General features: G+C 35.1%; 1 protein-coding gene across 5 annotated transcripts in view; it reads right to left on the bottom strand.

The window, feature by feature from the left end:
• Nucleotides 1–22,145, bottom strand: part of LOC127853670 (uncharacterized) — a 43,626-nt gene that overhangs the window by 5,634 nt on the left and 15,847 nt on the right. For 4 of the 5 annotated variants that reach the window (XM_052388371.1, XM_052388369.1, XM_052388372.1 and 1 more), the window contains exons 4-7: nt 19,836–19,950; nt 16,051–16,127; nt 14,708–14,802; nt 11,300–12,410 (exon numbers count right to left, since the gene is read on the bottom strand). In XM_052388371.1, the coding sequence (XP_052244331.1) occupies nt 12,250–12,410; nt 14,708–14,802; nt 16,051–16,127; nt 19,836–19,950 (448 nt within the window). In that variant the 3' untranslated portion in view covers nt 11,300–12,249. Of the gene's footprint in view, nt 1–11,299; nt 12,411–14,707; nt 14,803–16,050; nt 16,128–19,835; nt 19,951–22,145 lie in introns of those variants that run through there. The other variant, XM_052388370.1, reaches the window with a different exon arrangement.

Raw genomic sequence — 22,145 nt, 5'->3', positions numbered from 1 at the left:
TAACAAACCTTATTTAATGTTTGTTAAATCCAGTTAATGCTATCTCCATTATTGAATCACCATTACTTGTAATTTGAATTGTTGTTGTTGTTTGAATCGCCATTTTTTAATTGAACGCGGGTTTAATGTTAATTTACAATACGTCCGCCATTTACAATGTCAAAGGTCAGACGTAGCAACATTAATTTTGATTAGGAGCACAGGGGGATTTATTACCATGGAACTGGAGATGTTAACTGACTGACACACGGGTTAAATTTCCGATGCGTCAAAATGACGCACGGCAGAAAAAAGGGTTGCGTCAAAAATGAGTCATTTTTAATTTGCTCGCGTCAAAACGCAGGATTCTGCTTCTATTGAAATCCCTGGTCCAATATTTGTTTTGAAGTTAAATATGCATACCGATGTTGATGAAGATTAGACTAACAGTGTGACTTCTGTGGTATAAACATGCATTTTGTTTATTTAATATATTAACCAATTTTGTTAGCTCAAATGACCAAGTGTCAAATTTGGCTGAGATTTAATTTATACAAATCTTCTGACCAAACTTCATTAAGATTTGAGAATAAATTAAAGAAAGCGAAACAGTTTTTCAAATTCAGCCAAGACATCATAAACAAATGACCTGACCAAGTTTCTTGAAGGATGCACAGTAAATGTGATTTCTAGAGTGGTAACAAGATTTTACTACAGCCATTGGCCCATATAAGGAAAACTCCTACGCCTTCAACGGCCATGGTTTTAAACCGACAGAACATTTTTAACTATACCCAAAATTAATAAAACCTTATCAAACATTAGTAATTTGAATGACTATACATGTATTAAACACCCCAAAAAACTCATGAATGTAAAATCAAACCCCGTTGTTGTTTACTTTTCAATCCAGTTTGTGAAAAATAAATGGGTTTCTAAAATTTATCGCATGGAAATGGTATATACAATACTAATAATTCAACTTGTCATAAAAAATTTGAGTGCACAATTATACTTACAGAGTATTCTGTCATATCTATTACCTGTCAATAATACCCGAAAGGGGAGTTAGACAGTATACAGTCTTGGCCAAACATGGCCAGACCGACGGACACGTCCTGTAAAATTGTGTAAGGTCCGGCCTGTCTGTCAAATTTACAGGACTGATTGTCCGGTAAAAAAAACAAAAACAAATTCATAGGTTTGTTTATGGCTCTGAAAATTTTCTGAGGTGCAAAAATAGCAATAGCGTCTTTATACATGTGCTTTTCCATGCCAACGCTCTTTCTGCTGACGGAATTTTCCGAGGGCACCTGATTGGTCTATTTATGTGCATCTTACAAATGCGGGTCAGGACGGTCCAAATCCATGACGGCCTAGTGGCTTAACAAGATAATCATAAATCTGATTATTACAATTTAAATGATGCAGATATCAATTTGTGTGGTTTTAATAGCAATAGTAATGTATAATAATGATCATTGTAATTCAAACCGTTATTATCTTAGCTATCAATGTCCACGCGTGAAACAGGCCGGTTGTCATTTATCGAGGCGGTTGTAAGTTTAGGCTGTATTGACCAGACTCATACCTGACATGCGCGCTAAGCATAGCTTAGTTAAAAAAGTATAAAGTACTTTTGTTTTGGAAATTGTTTTTAAGATATTACAAAGAAGCGATTCCTGTTTATATTAACTGTTAACATGCGTTCAGCATTTAAATTTTTTTTTTCTTAACAAGACTAGTACCATGTATGGCGTGTATTATTATTTAACGTCAGATACAAATGTGTGACCTTAAAATTAATACCTATTCAATAATTTTATCATTTTATATCATAAACACCTTGATCCCGGCAATGAAACCAAGTTATTTTACTAACTATTATATTCTGTAGCCAGTAGGTCCTATAAAAAAAGAGCGGGTCCTGTATTTTTTCCCATTTTAGAGGACCTTCTGTCCAGTAAATATTTGCCTAGTTTGAATTTGACTGAGCATATATAGATAGATAGAAAAACCACACCCTGCACATATTACAGGCTTTTGTATTGCTGATATTTAATTTCTTCTTTGCATATTCAATTGATAAAAAAACTCAAATGGATGTCTATTCTTAGTTTGCTGTCTTATTGTACACTCAAATTATAAATGTTTCTTCAATGATTGAATTTTCAGAAACCTCATTCTGTAAAAGAAATTTTCAAAGTTATTTGGTTAAAGCCACACACTTTGAAATGAAATACATGTTAATCAATACATAAAGATGCAATTTGAAGGTGTGCAAAATTGTCATTAAATCTACATGTATAGCCTTACATGTGTATATTCTAATTGGCATAAGTAAAATTAAATCTATAGCCTAGTTAGAAAGTAATATATTATTGTTTAAATGGTACCGCTTGGATGGAACCGAAAGTAGGATTTGGACAAATGCAATTATTTTTAAGTTTTAAAGCGCAAAAAAGATTGATTTCTACCTTGTAATCACCAGATATATTCTAAATGGCAAAGATAAAAATATGTTTATTATTTATACATAAATTTACTATGCCATGCAGTTAATTTTTAGGTGTGTGGCTTTAAAGGGATCTTTTCACGCTTTGGTAAATTGACAAAATTGAAAAAAGTTGTTTCAGATTCGCAAATTTTCTTTTTAGTTATGATATTTGTGAGGAAACAGTAATACTGAACATTTACCATGGTCTAATATAGCCATTATATGCATCTTTTGACGATTTTAAAACCTAAAAATTATAAAGCGTTGCAACGCGAAACGATTGAATAATTTGGAGAGTTCTGATTTTGTCGTTAAATTTTGTGAAACTACGAAGATTGCTTATATAAGGTATAAAATACGTTCAGTATGTGTACACGGCGGAATAGCTCAGTAGGCTAAAGCGTTTTTACTTCAGGACTCTGGCAGGACTCCAAGGGTCATTGGTTCGAAACCTGGTCCGGGCAATGTTCTTTTCCTTTTTTTAATTTTATTCTTGTTTTTTTACTGGAGCTTTTACGATCCAATGTTTACATTTATCGATATAAAACATTTAATGAATAAGTTAAAAAATGCCAAAATCTGTGAAAAGGCCCCTTTAAGTCATTTACAAAGTTGAGCAAATATAATCATTTTTCTAAAAATAAATCATCCTCTGAAGCCCCCACTGAGATTCAAACTCAGACCTCTTTCCTCTGTGAAGGAAAGTATTCTATCTTGAAATACAAGGGCATGTAAGAGGAAAGTTAGCTATTTTAAATCTATCAACAAATAGATTTGAACAATATTTATATGTTATTCAAATATGCAAACAGCCCATATGTTTATTTTTCACATGACATTCAAAACAGAACAGACATCTCTGAATCTGCAATACATTACATTCTTAAGTGTTAACAAGGTAAATGTTGACGACTAACAACAGACGACAGACAAAAGGCGATCACAAAATCCAGAGCTTAAAAGAATTTACGATACACGAGATACGTATTTCATACTTTACAAGAGCGAAGGAGACATAAAAAACTTAATTTATTATTAACAACACGCTTACCTCAATTTTAACTTTAACCCAATGCTTTAAACAATAAGGTTACAATGATATGAACTTCCATTTTCTGTTCTTCCTTCCCTTTCTCATAAATTATTTAAAACCACACTATTTTTTAATAATAAAAGTATTAAATGCTAACCATTCTGACCTTAAACACAATATAGGAAACCGTACATCCAACTTGTTGTCATTAAAGTCCAGAGTTTACATGAAATTATGTTACACGAGATATGTATTTCATACTACACTACACGACCCGTGATTTTTGCTGCAATTCTCGCATCACCGCATGTACATGTAACATATATGTATACATTTACATTATACATTGCAATAATAAAGCTTTTGTTGTTGTTGTATACAATGGGCGTATTAGCTAAAATACTCCCGTTCCGACATGAATTTGATGAAGTAATGTCGGAAGCTTTAACGGCTCCAAATTAATATAACAGCGCAGAATGATCATGCAATAATTATTGAACATAACATGTAAACATTATTTAATTATATTCCAGGCCCGAATACACTACCACTTTTCAAATTCCATATTGTTGCCATATACATGTAGCACTGTCTAAATTGAAAGTTGCATAGTGTTTCGTCATTGGTCGGTTATAAATACCTTGTTTCTCTATACATGGTATTTGATTTAGACAAAACTTATAATTTGGTAATTTACGAGAAATATGATATAAGCTTTTTAAATACGCTCGTCCCACATTATGCACTGTACTCTTTACACTTCTGAAAAATGGCGTAGTCATATGGTTGTGTTAATGAAATTCTCAAGCATATTTACCGACATAAATGTTTAAGATTATTTTTTTCGTAAGTGAAGTTGTAATTATGTTGGATGATTTGATAATTGTGAACATTAGACAGTTATCGATACAATTCGGTTTATATGCATGAATTGCTGAATCATCGATGTCACCGATATCCACTGCAATCACGGCGATCACCACAAAACTGAGGGGAATCAGGGCGAAGATTTTCTTGCTCTCGCGTGACGGCAGAGTGGCGAATCACGTGAAATCAGGTTACCATATCTACATCAATGAATTTTAACTGTTGTTTGTTTTTGTTTGTTTTGTTAATATTTTCTAAACGGGTTCAGCTTCGTATGTTAAACGCAATATGAATTTATTTATTTATTTGGGAATACAATCGCAATATGTATTAATTAAAATCAAATTTGAAGTGTCTATCGCGTGAATTGTCTCCTTGGGGTGAATTGTGTTTGGGTTGCTATTAACGCTATTAACGCTTCCGGCGAGAACTCATTTTATAGCGATTGCGCAATAAAAAACACCACTTTTTCGTAATTTTATCAAAAACTGGACTTTTCCCAGATATGACGAATACGCCATCGTGTAGATCGAGTTATGGTCCATATACATGTCAAATTTCAGCACAAGTGTTTGGCCAGTTTCCAAGAGACCCAAATCGCTGCTATACGCTGGAGCTTAATGAATTTTAGTCGCCATTATCATTCGTTCAATTGAACGTCATCAATGATGACGTCCAATACATCACTCATTCCATATTGGAGGTGATTATTACGCAGTCCTTTAGACACAGCAACCAGTCATAGAAATACAAAATAGTCGTAATGCTATAAATCTAGACACAATGTTGTCATCGAAGAAATTTAAGAAAAAAAGTCCACTTTTATTAAGCGAACATTGCAACAATGACGCCACCAGCGGGTTAATGTCACACCAGCGAATACATATATCACTCAAATACACCAAAACTACTCGCGGCTAATTTTGCGATTGAAGCCTAGAGGAAACTTTCAATATATTTTAATTAAGATTGTTAGATTGTTTCCACAGTTAAGTCGCACTGCTTAGAGTTATCTTAGGAAAAACAATGTTTGTTGCCACATTCATCGCCGACCAAACGTGTTAGGTATGTCGGGCAATATTTTGTTCGTTAACTTGTGTTTACGATTCACCTCTTTTATAAGAAAATGTGAGTACTGGAAGAAATCTGTCTAATCCATATTTAAGCTTCTTTCTTTAGTAAGTTTTGTCATTTAAAAGTAAATTTAAAGGATATGACCGAATGAAAATAAACGATTTCGCAATCTCAAAATGGAATTCTAAAAAAAATGTACTGTCAGCAAAAACAATTAGGTTCGGCCGGGTGGATGGAAAAAAACCTGTTTATGCCTTATCAAAAATGTACTTACCTGCTGGACCCAAAATTCTGTACCACGAATGCATATTTACATATGTTATATTTTGACATTCAAATTATACACATAAAAGTTAGGTCTATACTATGTTATGATCACTCATGCAACTTATTGCGCGCGCGTTTGATTACAACATTTCTGTTTATTTTATTGTTAATACATATTTGGCAACTTTGTTTCGAAATATTCTCTAATTTGTTTTTGATCCAAAGCGCACATTACGTTCCCATTTTTTAATTGCCGTCGAAGTTACGTACCGCACAACATGTTTATATGTAATTTTAATCTATTTGCATGTTTTTGTTGCGTGTGTGTTTTAAATTGCTTTATCAGCAAAATTGAAACCGTGCTTATTAAATAAGTGTCATCAATATATAAGAAAATTAATGATAATTTTCAAAATAATTGTCAATGATTCATAATTAACACTCGTTGCTGAGAAAAACATGTTTAACATTTATAGTTAATAATAATCGAAATTGGTAAAATATAAGTGTTTTTAAAATTTAGCATCGATAACTTTGAAAAAAGCACATATATGTAGCGTTTAAGCAATTTCTTTTTCAAAAGCTTGCTGGTTTAGTGGTAGCGCGATAGTTTTACTTAGAGAGGTCCCAAGTTTGAGTCCCAGGAATGGCATTTTTGTTTATTTAAACTTATTCCGCGTTATCACAATTATTCAAACTATTCCAAATAGTACAGATTTGTTATTAAATTCACGTTACGACATATTCCAAACAAATATATTATCTGTGAAGAAGTGCCTTTAAAATGTCGTTTACAGCTTACACGCCTGACATTGTTAAGATTAGCACAATGTTGTAGTCATATCAAACTAAAAATGCAATGAATACGAATGTCGCTCAATTAAAGCAGGGATAGAATATAATAACAGTTATGTTTGATTGGAATGCGATAGTTTATAACAATGTGACAGTTTTAAGATCTAGATAATAACTAAAAAATAAATGCCCCAATGTTATTACTTGTAAATACCACAAATCACAACGTTTGAGAAAACGAAAGATAAAAAAATGCTTTCTTGCAGTCATGTTCTCTCTTGGAAAAAATATGTACATATTCAACGTCAAATTGCAAACAAGAATAAGAAAAATAGTGCGGAACTGGAAGAAAGAATTCGATTGGAAATTAATTTATGCTATGAATTAAAATTGAATATCAGCTTCATTCCGAGGACAATTAGTGTGTTTGATCGCTTGACGAATGAAATTGAGTATTACCATTTTGCTAACGTGGACGATTGGTTTGAAGCGGATTCATCATTTCGAATCTGTGACAAGCAGAGCCGACTTATTTGAATGATGTTTTAACTCAATTATAGCCATTAATTAGCAATGTGTATTCATATACAATTTAGTCTGATGTACCTAGATCATAGACATTTAAGTCAAGATTTAGGAATTTGCAAAGAAGACATTACTTGTTGTATTGTTTAGTCCGTTGGAGTTAACACTGTAAAATTAAAGCTTGTCTCGTTAAATTTTTAATTGTCTGAAATGTACAAAATGCATTTATATATACGTGATGCTACCACTGTTTTTGCATTCGAATAAAAGATATGACAAAAATATTTGTTAAGGAATTATTAAATACACAAAAAGTTTTCTTTATGTCTCTGATTTCTTTGATATTGCTTTAATAATGTCAAGTTAGATTACAAAACGAGTATCTATAGACTAAGCACTATAATACTTTGTCCACCGAAATAAATATTCTATCGTTTATATACCAATGAGTTTTATCAGAGTTTCGATAGAAACTGTATCTGTTTCTTAAGATTCGCAAAGCCAGACTGGTAACAATGGTTCGAACGAACCTAGTAAATTATTTGAGTATACAATTGCTCAAGCCAGTTTTTCTAGACGTAAGGATCAAACTAGAGGTTTTAAATGCTGCTTCAGTCACGTTTGACTCGTCAAACACATTGACGAACACATAATCGAGTTTAGCTATAGTAAACATTCATGCATATAATGTATGCTAAAAGAGTTACATTACATTTAAAATAACGGTATTTTAATCTGATAATTTTCTTTTTTTTAAAATCTATTTCAGAAATGAAGTTATAGATTCATAGTAATGAACACATTTTCGTGTGAATGCTGGAGTCGAAAATTTTGCAGGTTTGCTACAATAGGGTACACTGTAAAATACATGTCTCAATGTTAGATACAACTTATACTGTTATGCTAAAGTTCATAATTTCATTTGATATATGTTGTGTATTTAGATGTGTTTTGATTATAATAAGATTGAGCTATTTTATTGTCATACATATTCAAGTATTGTTGCACTAACTATGTTATATATTTACATATGTAACACACATTATTTATTTTTACAAAACATAAGGTTTTGTGTTCTCACAATGAACTCCTGATATAATTCGGATAAATCGGAGCAAAAATCCAATCAAAGGGATTTTGAATGTGGAATTTTACTCTATGACTTTAAAAATTGTTTGTGCATAGCAACAATTTACAAGTTAACGTAAATCATTTTATAGTTATAGATAACTTTTGACAAATATCCCCTTTTGAATATTTTGTGTTTGAAATAACTCGTTTATTTCTTTGACCACCATTATTTAAGTGTATATAAATAAAATACTTTAGTCAATCGGACTTTGTCATATTGTTTCTATAAATTTGCATATGCGTTTGATCATGCGTTTGATCATGATACTTCTATTTACTTTAGACCTCAATTCATAACATTGCCAAGCAATATGGTCCCCTACCGGTGAAACACCACCATTGTCAGTATATATATATATATATATATATATATATATATATATATATATATATATATATATATATATATGTGTGTGTGTGTGTGTGTGTGTGTGTGTGTGTGTATTGTTGTCATAGCAACCAGAATTCTTGACCTAGGATTAAAACAAATTAGTCATATATATAAGGAATAATTTCCATTTATTTTTTAATACAAAACGGGTAAGGTTGTTCGATTCCTCGTATCAAGGACGCTATCAGGTTTCTAACGCCGAGGTTCTCCGAATTTGCACACGTGACATTGTCTGAATGCTACTTCCTTTTCCGTCGAAATTCAGTTCAGACAAACTTTAAAGCTTTTGTATAAAATCGCATTTAATCTCAGTCAGCATGAGAGGTAGAGGAGCGCGACGAAAGGCAGGAACGCAGAAGAGGCCGAGGTCGGTAAGCCCAGATGGCAACAGTCTAAACGAAGGGGATAAAGGTAAAAAAGATATGGATTTTGAGCAACAACTTAGAGAGGCCGAGAACATGCCAAATGGTTCAAGCACCGGTATCGTTACAAGTGAACCCCTTCATGTTAGTGTAACCACTTTTAGTTTGCAGCAACCGAGCCAGTCAACAATGCCCGCCGCGTCGAACATCACAACAACGAGCGCGGCCATGCCAAACATCCGGATAGTTTCGGATGACGTAGCGGTCCACATCCCCGATCAGTTAAAACAACCAATCGGGCGGGGTGAATTTGTCAATTTTGCATTACTGTTAAAAGGGTCCGTAGAGCGCCAAAGTCATCTGTCAGGTGCAACACTTTCAGTTTCAGGACGGCCGCCTGGTGGCGCAACAAAAAGAATGCAAATTCACGATTGGTTCGATCGAGAAATGGTCAGACGCATTCATTATCTTCATGTCTGTATATTTATCGTTTGATCATAACAAATCAAAAACACAAGAATTGCTGAAATATTTTTGGACCATAAGAGAGGCCGCGTACCGCCAGGGTGGGTCGGCTTGGCGCACCAATGACGAGCAGTTCAGGCTTCGTCAGGGCATCTCAACCTCACCCTGGTCGGAAATAAATAATGACCTTTGGTGGCGCTGTATGCTTGTACAACCCGGAAACGCGCGCACATTTGGGAACGTTTCTACGCTCCTCACGCCCTCACGCGACCAGTACAAGTGTAATTATTTTAACCAGGAAAGTTGCCGCCTGGTTAACTGCCGTTTTCCTCACAATTGCTCGCGTTGTCGGGGTAACCATCCAGCAATAAACTGTCAGAGTGTAGCGGGAGGCTTCCGGGAGTCGCCCAGCGCGCAAACACACCGAGGTTTGATGCTCCCTTTCGTGGCAGAAATAACCCAAATTCACACAGGTTCGGGCAGTGTCAATTCAGACAAAACCGAGGCAAATTTAGTCGATACACGCAGTAACTGTCAAAACAAAAACATAATAGACATCGCTCCGTCGCCGGTTAAATTAGACGCTTAACAAACATTTCTACGAGTGTATGATAAGGCGGAGGCAGATTTTTTTTTTATGGTTTTAAATACGGTTTTTCACTTCAATATCACGGGCCGCGACAAACACGCGTCGCAAAAAAAATTAAAATCGGCTTACGAACACCCGGAGGTAATTTTTGAAAAAAAAATCGAAAGAACTGTTGGAGGGGCGAGTTGCAGGCCCTTTCTCTTCACAAACGTTAAACGAATTATAGTATCGCCAATAGGTCTAGTTCCAAAAAAGGACCCCGGTGAGTACCGCATGATACATCACGTGTCTTACCCTGAAAGGGAATCCGCCAATGACTATATACACCCGTCTGTGACATCGGTCCAGTACACACGTTTCGATAAAGCTGTTGAGTTAATACAACGTCTGGGTAAAAATTGTTTCTTATTTAAAATGCTTTCAAGATCATACCAATCAAGCCTGAAGATTTTCAGTTATTAGGGTTCTAATTTAACGGATCGTTCTATTTTGATAAAACATTACCTTTAGGTGCATCAATTAATTGTGCTACTTTCGAACGTTTTAGTTTTTTTTTTAGAACGATCTTATTGCTGTTCCCGATATTGGTTTCAATTGCAATATGGGGATACATGTTACAAAACAAAAAGATTCAGTTCAACTACGACAATGCCGCTGTTGTAGGTGTACTTAACTCATGGCCTTCGAAATCGGACAAAGTTATGACGCTGTTGCGCCCCCTTACACTCAAATGTTTGGAATTTAAGATTTTAATCCGAGCATCCCCACGTTCCACGTACAAAAAAAAACACAAAATGTGACGCACTATCTCGATTTCAAATGGCAAAATTCAGAAACTTCGCACCGGAAGCAGACGAGGAACCACAGAGGGTAACCGTGTACCTCTGGAATATCTTCAAGACGGAGCAATCTCTTTAATGAGAAAGTCGACATCACAAAACACTAGCGCAGCGTACGAAACCGGTGTTAATGCCTTTTACGCATTTTGCGATCTTTACCATATATCCCACATGCAACAAGTACCTGAACAGGTTATCTTATGGTTCATAGCATACTGTTTTGAGAAAGCCTTAGCGACCCGCACGGTCAAAACTTACTTGGCAGGAACAAACTGAAATGACGTGCATAATCTCCATATTGCCATCTATCCATGTTACAAGTTTCATGAAAAAATATGAAGAACTTTTAAAATTATCGCAGGATCCAGAAAAGTGTGACAGTGACAGTATATATATATATATATATATATATATATATATATATATATATATATATATATATATATATATATATATTATATATTATATTTATATAATTGATATCAGATATTACCAAGATTTATCAAATATGTTTGCAATACAAAATGAATACTGATCCCATCAGTGGGCTACACAATAGCGAGGTGTTGTGAAAGACAAATACAGAAGAATTACACACACATACGTTTAAGTAATATAAAACATAAAAACTCAAAATCATGGAGTATTTCATACAATATTTCGAAAACATAAAGTTTACACATAAAAATTCAATGTTCCTTATAGCAATAGCTAAAATTTCAATGCGTGATGTGGAATGGTAACTTCAATGCAGTTAAATACATCTTTATTTGTTAGTCACTGATATGTCTGCAGTTAAATACATCTTTATTTGTTAGTCACTGACATGTATGTAGTTAAATACATCTTTCTTTGTTAGTCACTATATGTCTGCAGTTAAATACATCTTTATTTGTTAGTGATTGACATGTATGCAGTTAAATACATCTTTCTTTGTTACTCACTGAGATGTTTGCAGTTAAATACATCTTTAAATACTTGTTAGTCATTGACATGTATGCAGTTAAATGCATCTTTCTTTGTTAGTCACTGATATGTCTGCAGTTAAATACATCTTTACTTGTTAGCCATTGACACGTATGCAGTTAAATACATCTTTACTTGTTAGTCATTGGCACATATGCAGTTAAATACATCTTTCGTTGGTAGTCATTGACATGTATGCAGTTAAATACATCTTTCTTTGTTTGTCATTGACACGTATGCAGATAAATACATCTTTTTTTGTAATTCACTGATTTGTCTGTAGTTAAATACACCAGTCCTTTATTTGTTAGCCATTGACATGTATGCAGTTTAATACATCTTTATTTGTAAGTCACTGATACGGTATGTATGCAGTTTAATACATCTTTATTTGTTAGTCAATGACATGTCTGCATTTACAGACATCTTTATTTGTTAGTCACTGATACGTCTGCAGTTAAATACATCTTTATTTGTTAATCACTGACATGTCTGCATTTAAAGACAAGGCTCTCCGGAATACAACATCTTTGATCATCACTGCCGATGTCTGCACTTGGTAGGTCACTGTCACATCAGCAGTTTGGGTTTGTACATGAACACAGTACTTCTCATTCTCTTTTTCATCAGCTGCAACCAAAAACACAAATAACCCACAAATAAATCAGAGCAGCACTCTTGGAAAACAGCGCTTAAAGCATGCGCCTAAAGTGTCGTCCCATATTAGCCTGAGCAGAGTGCACATACTGATTTGGGATGAAACTTTCCGTTTTCCATCTTGTTTCAAGGGCACCAGAATTCTCCCTATTGGCCTTTTTCTCTAGAAGTCAACTTCATTAATAACAGAGTCTTTAAGTGCCTAATGAAGCAGATATTACACTGCATTCAGTTTAAAATGTCCTGCAAAAGACTAGTTAGTAGGTTAGGGGTCAAGCAAGAGAGTGAGAAATGTTGCTTAGAAAGTACTACGCGTTTTAACGATTCGATCCTTTATTTACTCTATATAAATCACACCAATTACAATGACGTCACCGTCATCGACGGCCGACGTTAACGCGCCATGGCGGCAAAGCATGACATTACATTTTCTCAACATTCTGGAGACCGCGAAGAGTAATAAATAGAAAACAATATAACGTTTGACAAAATCATTTAATAGTTATCTAAATTATCATTAAAAGCAAAGTAAATAGAAAAATCATTTCTAAATCATGCTTTTCGATCATTAATGTCATTTCAGAAATTCAAATCCTGAACATGTCCTTTTCAATTACTTTGAATGCAATCAAAATCATATCGCACAGTCAAAACGTGTCTATGGGCACTCAATTGGATTAAGTCTTGTAATTGGGCATGTTAACACTCCTTGGCTGGAACGAACAACTGCAGGCAGTGCATACACTCTCATCGTTACTTGGAAGCAGCTGTTCCACGACCCCGAGTTTCTACTTCAAACCCTGACCGTCGCCATGGATATGTTGATTATTGTACCGCAATCACAGTTAAGGTCGTCGTATTCTGCTTCCTGTCCGCCGTATTCTTCGAGCTGGATGTCGGCGGGCGTGACTTCTTTCTGTAATGGCATCACCAGCGATAGTCGGTCTATCTGTATCCCCGGACTTCAGGGCAGTGACATTGTGTCAAATGCTTAGAGATTCCCTTCGTTTGCCATGCCATCAACTGGAGTTATTGATGGAATAGGAGAGAAATCCGTTTGGGTGCTGTCTTCCAAATATTTTGAGGTTTTCTTGCTCGCAATATTCAGATTTTCTTTCTTTTTCTTGTTGAGCTGTTCTCGTTTCCTAAGACGACTGATCTGGTGGGTGGACGGCATCCGGAGGTTCTTGGGCATAGACTGCGAGAGATTTGTGGCGCTGCGCTGGAGAGACTTCGTTGGAGATTTTGAAGGTTCATATCGAGAAACCATGTGTTTCACGTGCGAGGGAGGCCGCTCGGGAATGGGCTCTTTCTATTTCCTGAACATAGCCCGTCCGTAGAGGAAATCCAAATTCTCATCTGCAGATTGCATAAGATCTTACTCTGTGTCCGTGGTTGTTTTCTTAACATAGTCCAAGTACTTCTTGCCCGTATATAGCTCCTCTATCAGTCTCTTGAGCCTGTTTTCCGATAGCTGTCGCTTCGACGTATTCATGTCCATACTCATACCGTTCGCCTCGTCCCCAAGGGCGTCCTTCCACACCCGGGAATTCTCTTTACGGTGGATGCTCGCGGTGGAATTCGACAAAAGTTCATATAGTGCTTCGGCGGATGATGGTGATACAAGCGTGCTCTCATCAGTGGTGATTGAAGCCGAGGGCAGACTTGGGAGGTATACTGTTTTATTGTTCTTGTCTGTGGACATAAACTCTTTCTTTAATTTCTGTAACTTCCGTTTAAGCTGATTCGTGTACGTCGCTGTTTCCGTCATCTCTTCGGGATTCGCTCAACTTCTGTTTGACTTAAAATCTTCTCATCAATCGCTTTTAACAAGTCAAATACTTCTGAAATGTTGTTCAAACTCATCTCCATAAAGTCACGATCATTTTAATCTTTTACAGTCTGCAATTCTTCAAGTTCATGTGCGATGATTAATTGTTCGACTCCCATTCTGGATAGACAATAGTCTCTGTAAATCTTGTTTCATTGCCATTTTTCGTCTAGGCACCATAAATTGTGAGAAATGTTGCTTAGAAAGTACTAGGCATCTTAACGGTTCGATCCTTTATTTACTATTTTTAAATCATAACAATTACAATGACGTCACCGTCATCACGGCCGACGTTACCGACGTTAACGCGCCATAGCGGCAAATCATGATGTTACATATTCTCAACAAAGAGACTGAACCTGTACCCTGAGTTCTGATGCCTAATTGTAACTGATAAACCACTGATCTGGGCTTCCTGTGTGCTGGAAAGTTCTATTACCTGTTATATCTGCCAATGTGAATTTGAACTGCCCCAGTACGTGTCTCCAGGCGTTGTTATAGTTACCGCAGGCACACATCAAAACACCAAGGGAGCTGAAAATGGAACGCATCCAAGCTAGAGCTTTGTAACTAATACTTCCTGATCTGCTGAGTCAGTTATGTTCAACGGTAAATAACTACCAATTGTGTTGCTAATTGGGCATGAAAAAAACAACTTGCACATGAACATTTCATGGTGAAGATACGTCAAGTTTAAATTAAATTGCTGGAAACATGGTTAAGTTGTTGGCTACACATTATCATACTTATCAAATTTAATTTAGACTGCCAGACTGCCATAATGTCAGCAGTGACTCCAATATACAATGTTGTTTTTTCAAATTATCGATTGTTTATGCCAAACAAACACACCTTGATCATATTGAAAACAAAATAATTTTAATACAAGGGCTGTTTGTAAAACATGCTTGCCCCCCATATGGGCTCTCCGTTGTAGTGAGAGCCATTGTGTGAATATGTTTTTTGTCACTGTGATCTTGACCTTTGACCTAGTGACCTGAAAATCAATAGGGGTCATCTGCGAGTCATGATCAATCTACCTATCAAGTTTCATGATCCTAGGCCTAAGCTTTCTTGAGTTATCATCCGGAAACCATTTTACTATTTCGGGTCACTGTGACCTTGACCTTTGACCTAGTGACCTCAAAATCAATAGGGGTCATCTGCGAGTCCTGATCAATCTACCTATCAAGTTTCATGATCCTAGGCCTAAGCGTTCTTGAGTTATTATTCGGAAACCATTTTACTATTTCGGGTCACTGTGACTTTGACCTTTGACCTAGTGACCTGAAAATCAATAGGGGTCATCTGCGAGTCATGATCAATCTACCTATCAAGTTTCATGATCCTAGGCCTAAGCGTTCTTGAGTTATCATCCGGAAACCATTTTACTATTTCGGGTCACCGCGACCTTGACCTTTGACCTAGTGACCTCAAAATCAATAGGGGTCATCTGCGAGTCATGATCAATGTACCTATGAAGTGTCATGATCCTAGGCCCAAGCGTTCTTGAGTATTAGTCTGACAACCACCTGGTGGACGGACCGACCGACAGACCGACATGAGCAAAGCAATATACCCCCTCTTCTTTGAAGGGGGGCATAAAAATTAGTGAATGCGATTACAGTTAATTAAATAGAAATATTTTACTTTCTCAATAAAAGTAATTCATTGAAAACAGTCACAGAATAAACTTCCAAAGCAAAAATAATAATTAGAAGCACAGGATATAAGAATTCACGGACACTGACTATAGCCCCCATTCATCACATTGTAGCTTACCTTTTCTGTTTGATGAAGTGGGCTGCATCCACCAGCAGTGCACACAATCTGGCACTGCCTGCCTCAACACTTGGCTCCTGAAACAGATGCGTGGTTTGTGGTGGAAAATACTGGAGATAGAGAATATTATGTGAGTTTGGATAAAGATCAAGTTTATCATGCGAGGCTTTGAACCAATGTAGCACGAGGCTTGCCGAGCGCTAACATGGTTCGTGCCAAGCATGATAAACTTTATATTTATTGAAAATTCAGATAATATTCTATTTATCCTATTTTTTCCACAACATTTTCCATTAAAAACTGTCAAATATGGCATTTTTTGACGATTTTGTCTTTCCATAGTTGACAAAAAAAGATTCTACAATTTTTGGAAAAACCCAAATCTGATCTAAAAATAGTGATAGTATAAAGCTCATAATTATACGATCTTTGTTATTCTATCGATTTTCATCTGGTAATAGGATGAAAATGCATGTGTGTATAATTATTGTTGTCTCGTGTCAGAAATAGGATCCAGAATGGCACTAGAGAGGAAAAGTACAGTTTTCTCTTAAACCCAAAATGGAGCAGACAGTTTTTTTGGGAGTGCAAGACCAGTAAAGCCTGCTCTGGCTGATTAAGGATGGCACTTTCCAACAAGAGAGGATTAGAACAGTTTTCTCTTTAACAAAAAGTAGTTCCTGAAATGTTTTTAACCAGTACAAGGCCTATGAAGTCCGTATTTTGATCGCAACTTTTGAAATGCCAGGCAGCCCTTGACTGCTTATTCACCTTGGCCTTTGGCTTCAGTGCATATAAAATTAGGGGCTGCTTGGTCAGTCACTATTTCTTTTCCTCATTACAGGTATAAGGTATTCATTTTAAGATCCTATTGACATGTTTTCATTTTATGAGTGGGTATTTCAAACAAAACCACCCTGCCAGCATCTCTACACATGTATGAATCAATGAGCAGGAAGACTGCATCACAATGAAACAGTAGAGCTAAAAATAGCTCCATAGGTAGATGGTCTAAATATAGCTCTAGGAGGCTTCGCTCATCAGTTTCAGGTAAATGTATTGGTTCATCAATGTACATTTCTTATGCGTGCTAAAAATACATAACTACATATGAATGTAAAGCAAAATGTTATGCAATTCTATTCACATTATACGTAAACAAACTCTAATCCCAAAAGTTACTTGGTCACAACCACAGCAATAATTATTCAATATATTTTTCTTATGATTATTATACGTCACACTGAGAGTGAATTAAATTAAAATCCATGACAATTTCATCCTGAAAATGTAACAAACAAACAAACACTTTTCCCTGAACAATGTTTGTATACAACCAGCTACGTTTATAAGTGGCAAGAACACCACATAGGATTGGAGGTCCGCGGCTTTAGAGATATCTGGTTTGTTTAAACACAAAAACATTGATTCAGTTTCAGTTACTAGTCTGAGCTCTAAGGCGCACTTGACTTCCTTTTAAGGTCAGACAAGGTCTATGAAGTTCCTTATCAGTTTACATGTTATATTTACCAAGTAACTGATTATTTTTTATTGGCTGATTAACAATAATTTGGAATTCAGGGCCCCATTTCACTCACTATGTTACACACTTCCTTAACTTAGGCAAATCACTTGTATTGCAGATTCTGCACTTTATCTAAGTCTGTTAACAGTAAGTCTACATGTCTACACATTTGTTTTATATTTTCAAAGAAACTCTTTTTTAGCAAATTCTTAATTTATTATAAAATAAATTTTTGCATAAGCCTATATTCTACGTACATTTATAGTGAAATGGGGCTTAGACGCCTAAAATTTATAGTCACATACAAAAAGGACAAAGAGTTGACCATTTGCTGATAAAAACTCTTGAAATGAGTAATACCAGTATTTCAAAATATACATGATATATAGAGAATAACAGGTTACTGTCCCTTCGTTTTGTGATATATCAGGCGAGGCTTAGAATAATATAACGGCGAGACTTACCAAGCCGTTATTTTATTCCTGCCGAGCCTAATATATTACAAAATGATGGAACAGTAACCTGTTTTTCTGTTTATCATACCACATTTTCCTAAAAATCTGCAAAACTATCCATTTCTTTATATTTAAAATGTACGGATCCCTGCTGAATTTGCTGATCCGGCTTTTACACGTTGACATAATGTAGAAACGGAGTTCGAAAAGACAACACGAATAATTGCTTATTTTAAACATAGTATAGAGAGAAAAAAGTTGTTTGCACTACGAATGGGAAGAGTACAACCACTTTAATTATAAACGTCTTGAATTGGTGATCAGGAATGGACTGCAGTGACAAATTTAATCGAACAACACATTTCATCGAATAGTTTGGAGACGCCATTTTGGAGATGTGTATTGAAATTGACATTTTGATGATGGTGTCAATAATGACATAAGCATGTTAAATCGTTTGTTTAAATAAATGAGGATTAGCATACAGTTATCATTTGTCTTGACTTTCTGTGCAACACTTGCGAGTGCAATGACTTTATCAATATTTAAGATTTATTGCCCGATTGATGACGTCATTTAACTTCTGCAGTGCGGGCTGTTGTGATTTAAAAAAACATTAACATTTTTGTGATTTTTGACTTTAAACTTTAATAAAATATGTAAGTTCTTGGTATCAAATTGTTTGTTTTGTTGAACCTGATTCATGTTGATAGAAATTGTTGACTTTATTGCAAATCCCATGAAACTCCAAACATTGACCGATATAAGAACTTCCTGTTGACCATGATATAAAAAAATATATCAGGCAACGTTATATAAGGCAGATATCAATGCCGTGGTATGATAAAAAACATTGTTTACAATTGTACATGTTTGCTGTAATATAAACAACACTTAAAAATGCATTACATCAGTGATAATCATTTAAAAATAAATGAGCAGTGTCATGCAAAAATGGGTCTTATGTCATATGCAGCAAGTATAGTTCCAAACATCCTTTCAGACTAAATAGCCACTTCATATTGACTAATTGACAAATTGGACAAATAAAGGGAGACAACTGAAAAATTATTGGTTCTTCATTTGCACACTTTTCTCTCAATTTTCAGCTTAACAGTGCAACATTTGAAAGCATACTGACACAGAATCAACTTTTCGTTTTTGATTTATAAACTTTATAAAATTTATAAAACCTTAATTATTTAGGAATAAATAACATGTCAATGAGGCTGTTGCTTTTTAAATGTTCATATATAACGTAAATAACATTTGAAATTTTAGTGAAGGCCAAACTGTTTCTGTATTAACAGTGTTTTTGTTTTTTTCTGTCCAGCATTTTTCACATTTACAGTGACTGACATCAGGATATACATTGGACATAAATTATAATTGATATTTTATTTCACTAATTAACATAACTTTTAAGCACACATGTACCCATAGTCAGGTACCCCTAACAGCTGACAGCATTTGACCGAATCTAGAACATGCTGCCCTGGGTACCGTTTTACTAAGCAACTTACGAAAGTGTTAGACTTACGCACATATTTTAAAATAATTCAATTTCATTTATATCAGATTGATGCAAATTAATTTTTACTTGCAATGTAACATTATATTATGAATTTCATTAAAACATACCATACGTCAATGTAGCAAGAATTTGAAGGAACTATACTGAATTTAACATATGTGCGTTAGTCTACGAATTGCGTAAGTAGCTTAATAAAACGGTACCCAGGTGCCATGCCTGGTGAAGCCATTCTCTGATACTAGGGCTTTGATGATGATGGGCGTACACTTACAGTGAGCTGGTTGAAGTAGAAGTCCAAGTCGTCCACTATCAACACGTCAGGTAGGACAGGCTTTGTGTGGAGGGTGGCACAATACGCCACCAGGTCTGACACCTTGCTCATGTAGCTGCAAAACACGAGTTAACAGGGTTGTCATTATTAACTGATTTATTACCAAATGTGTAATTAATATTCTTGGGAAAATCGGCTGCTTTTTTATCAAGAATAACAAAAGGAAACTCTGTAGAACTCATGTTTAAAATGCTAAGGCAATAGCAAAATGATTAGATGTTTGTCAGTTATGTCACATATACAAAATTATTAAAAAACAAGAAATATGTTTGTCAGAAACACTATGTCCCCTTCTGCGCCGCTTTGAAATTTTTTGTTTGTTTGACCTTTGACCTTGACCTTTCACCACTCAAAATGTGCGGCTCCATGAGATACACATGCATGCCAAATATCAAGTTGGTATCTTCAATATTGCCAAAGTATTCATAAAATGAGCGATTTTGGCCACATATACTTGACCTCTGACCTTGAAGGATGACCTTGACCTTTCACCACTTAAAATGTGCGGCTCCATGAGATACACATTCATGCCAAATATCAAGTTGGTATCTTCAATATTACCAAAGTATTCATAAAATGAGCGATTTTGGCCAATTATATATTTGACCTCTGACCTTGAAGGATGACCTTGACCTTTCACCACTCAAAATGTGCGGCTCCATGAGATACACATGCATGCCAAATATCAAGTTGCTATCTTCAATATTGCAAAAGTATTCATAAAATGAGCGATTTTGGCCACATATATTTGACCTCTGACCTTGAAGGATGACCTTGACCTTTCACCACTCAAAATGTGCAGCTCCATGGGATACACATGCATGCCAAATATCAAGTTGCTATCTTGAATATTGAAAAAGTTATTGCAAATGTTAAAGTTGGAGCAAACAGACCAACAGACCAACGTACAGACCAACAGACAGGGCAAAATCAATATGTCCCCCCCTATAGTGGTTGGGGGACATAAAAGAAAAAATGTATATTTTTATATTGCACCTGTAGGGTTCCTTTTTTCACTCCAATCAGATTTAATTTTTGTTTAGCCAAAATACTTTTTGACACAGACTGCCGATTTTTTGTTAAGAACTTAATGGTACAAAATGGCAGCATTAAACTGCCTGGTCCTTTCTTAAATGAAAAAATCATTTCCCTCAAGTAAACAAACAATAAATATTTTTGAAGAATAATTTGTTTCTGACTTTGAAAAGTTGCCCAAACGTGTACAATGTATACAAAGTATACAAAAGTCAAGTAGCTGTGCCCAATGTAGCAAATAAGAACTACATAAAGTACACAAACATTACCATACATCATGGGTCACTAACCACAGTTGATGATATGGACGAATTGTTTTAAGAGGAAACTCTTGGTAATATATTAAGCTTTTAATGTGTTCTGCAGAAATGTTAAATATTTGAACACAATATTTATTTATTCTGCGCTTTTCCTTCCTCTCTGATTATATCAAAGATGGAATACAAAAATTTGTTATTTTCAATTCATTGCGCTCTTTTGCTCTTATGTTTTTGGGCAAAAATTCGCCTAACAACCAGTCAACTTGCAGTGGCCTTAGATTTAGATAAAAATAGGTCATGTCTTTTGATAATGACAGCAATGAGTAAAACAAATACATTTAAAGTTGTTTGCAATTTTTATGAATTAAAAATGTTTCACTTTAAAAAAATAAATAATAACTTGATACAATTCAATATGGATAGATAACTCTTGTGTCAAAGCAAAAAAACTTATCCCTCTACCACATAGATACTTATTTTTACGCATTTGCTGTCCCTTTTAAAGTTAAATTTAATTAAAGACCTTTCTTACTAAATTCAAGTTTTAAAGGCTTCATTTCACACCCTTAGACACTGATGAGCAGCAAACAGCATAAAACCTGAACAGACTGTTCTGGTTTTATGCTGTTTGCACATAGCCATTTTCATTTTGCTTCTGAGTGGGAAAGGGTTAATATGGTAATAAAAGTAATTTTAAAACAAATAGAGCCCAGTAGTAGTGGAGTATGGTGTCTGCCTAGCAATCCAGAGGTCCCAGATTTGTTCTCCACTTCACAATCATCCTCTGAATCTCCTTCAAAGACACTCTTACTACCCAGAAAACAGACACTGGAGCATCTAAATAGGTCAAAGACTACACGTTTTTAAAAATCTTTTCTCAATAGTCAGAAAGTCTTACCTATTACAAAAGTAAAATATGGCTATTTTTCCCATCGATTCTTAGATGAAAATACCA

This window comes from Dreissena polymorpha, chromosome 12, assembly GCF_020536995.1.
Source record: "Dreissena polymorpha isolate Duluth1 chromosome 12, UMN_Dpol_1.0, whole genome shotgun sequence".
Taxonomy (NCBI): Eukaryota; Metazoa; Mollusca; class Bivalvia; order Myida; family Dreissenidae; genus Dreissena; species Dreissena polymorpha.
This window is presented reverse-complemented; position numbering and strand designations above follow the sequence as displayed.